At 51.2% G+C, this 1,279-nt stretch overlaps 1 protein-coding gene across 1 annotated transcript; it reads right to left on the reverse strand.

The window, feature by feature from the left end:
* Positions 1-16: 16 nt before the first annotated feature.
* LOC121964822 (retinol dehydrogenase 13-like) lies at positions 17-756 on the reverse strand (the record flags this gene model as incomplete). Its single annotated transcript, XM_042515007.1, has 3 exons — positions 491-756; positions 241-402; positions 17-158 (listed from the first exon to the last, which is right to left on the reverse strand). Coding segments are annotated over exons 1-3 (482 nt in total), but the record flags the coding sequence as incomplete, so codon positions are not given.
* Between the last annotated feature and the right edge of the window lie 523 nt (positions 757-1,279).

Consider the following 1,279-nt stretch of genomic DNA (forward strand, 5'->3'; position numbering starts at 1 on the left):
GGACCTCCCAGTGTACTGGTGTTCAGTGTTTCGGGGACCTTTGAGTCGTCGGGCGAGTTCTCTGCAGAACAGGACGTTGGCCAGTTTGCTCTGTCTGTAGCTCTCCAGAGAACTGTACTTCCTTCTGCTGAAAAACAAGTCGTCAAAGTCGATTCGGCCTGAAAAGAAACATAAAGACTGAATCAACAACAACAAACACCATAAACATTACAGAGGAACATCAGAGGTCAGAGGTCGTACCCCCGCGGTGGGCGATGGACGATACAGTGACCACGCGGCTGGGGGCGGAGCTCTTCAGCTTCGGCAGCAGCAGATTGGTCAGCAGGAAGTGACCCAGATGATTGACAGCCAGCTGAGTCTCAAAACCGTCCTCAGTCAGCCATCGTGGACACATCATCACTCCTGCAGACAGACAGGTGGAGAGAGAGACAGGTGAGCAGAGAGACAAGTGGAGAAACAGACAGGTGAGCATACAGACAGGTGAACTCACCTGCGTTGTTGATGAGGATGTCCAGTCTGTCCTCAGTGTCCAGGAAGTCTTTAGCGAACTGTCTGACGGAGTAAAGCGAGGCGAGGTCCAGGTGTCTGATCACCACGTTACCGTTTCCTGTCGACTGACGGATCTCCTCCGCCGCCCGCTCCGCCCGGGTCAGGTCCCTGCACGCCATCACCACCCGGGCTCCTAAAAAATATAAAACACACCCATAAACACCCGGCGGATTCAACAACCAAACACACCCATCAGTTCATTTACCAAACGGGCCCCTGCAACAAATCAAACGCACCCATCACTGCCCAGACCCACGTGACACACCAGGTGTTGATGGGTGCGTTTGATTCGTTGAAGGGGCCTAAAGGTGGTAGACGGACTGCATTTATATCGTGCTTAGCAGTCACTCAAATCACTTTACAGCACAAGCACCATTCACTGATTCACACACTTGTTACGCAGAGATGAACGTTCACACACACTCACACACAGACAGCACAGCCGTCAGGAGTAATTTGGGGTTCATAATCTCGGTCACAGATATTTCGACATGTATTGGGCATTGATCGAGCGACAGACCGTCAGATTAGCTCCCGACCGCTGCACCTCCTGAGCCTCAGTCGCCTTATAATGGCGATGGTGATGTTTGATTTAACACACACACACACACACACACACACACACAGGAAGTAATAATCCTTGTAATCGGCTCAGGTGGTTTCAGCCTTTCTTAGATTTACTTAATGTTACTTTGACCTCTGACCTCTGGCGATGACATCATGCTCCTGG

The sequence above is a fragment of the Plectropomus leopardus genome, unplaced genomic scaffold (genome assembly GCF_008729295.1).
Source record: "Plectropomus leopardus isolate mb unplaced genomic scaffold, YSFRI_Pleo_2.0 unplaced_scaffold17355, whole genome shotgun sequence".
Taxonomy (NCBI): Eukaryota; Metazoa; Chordata; class Actinopteri; order Perciformes; family Serranidae; genus Plectropomus; species Plectropomus leopardus.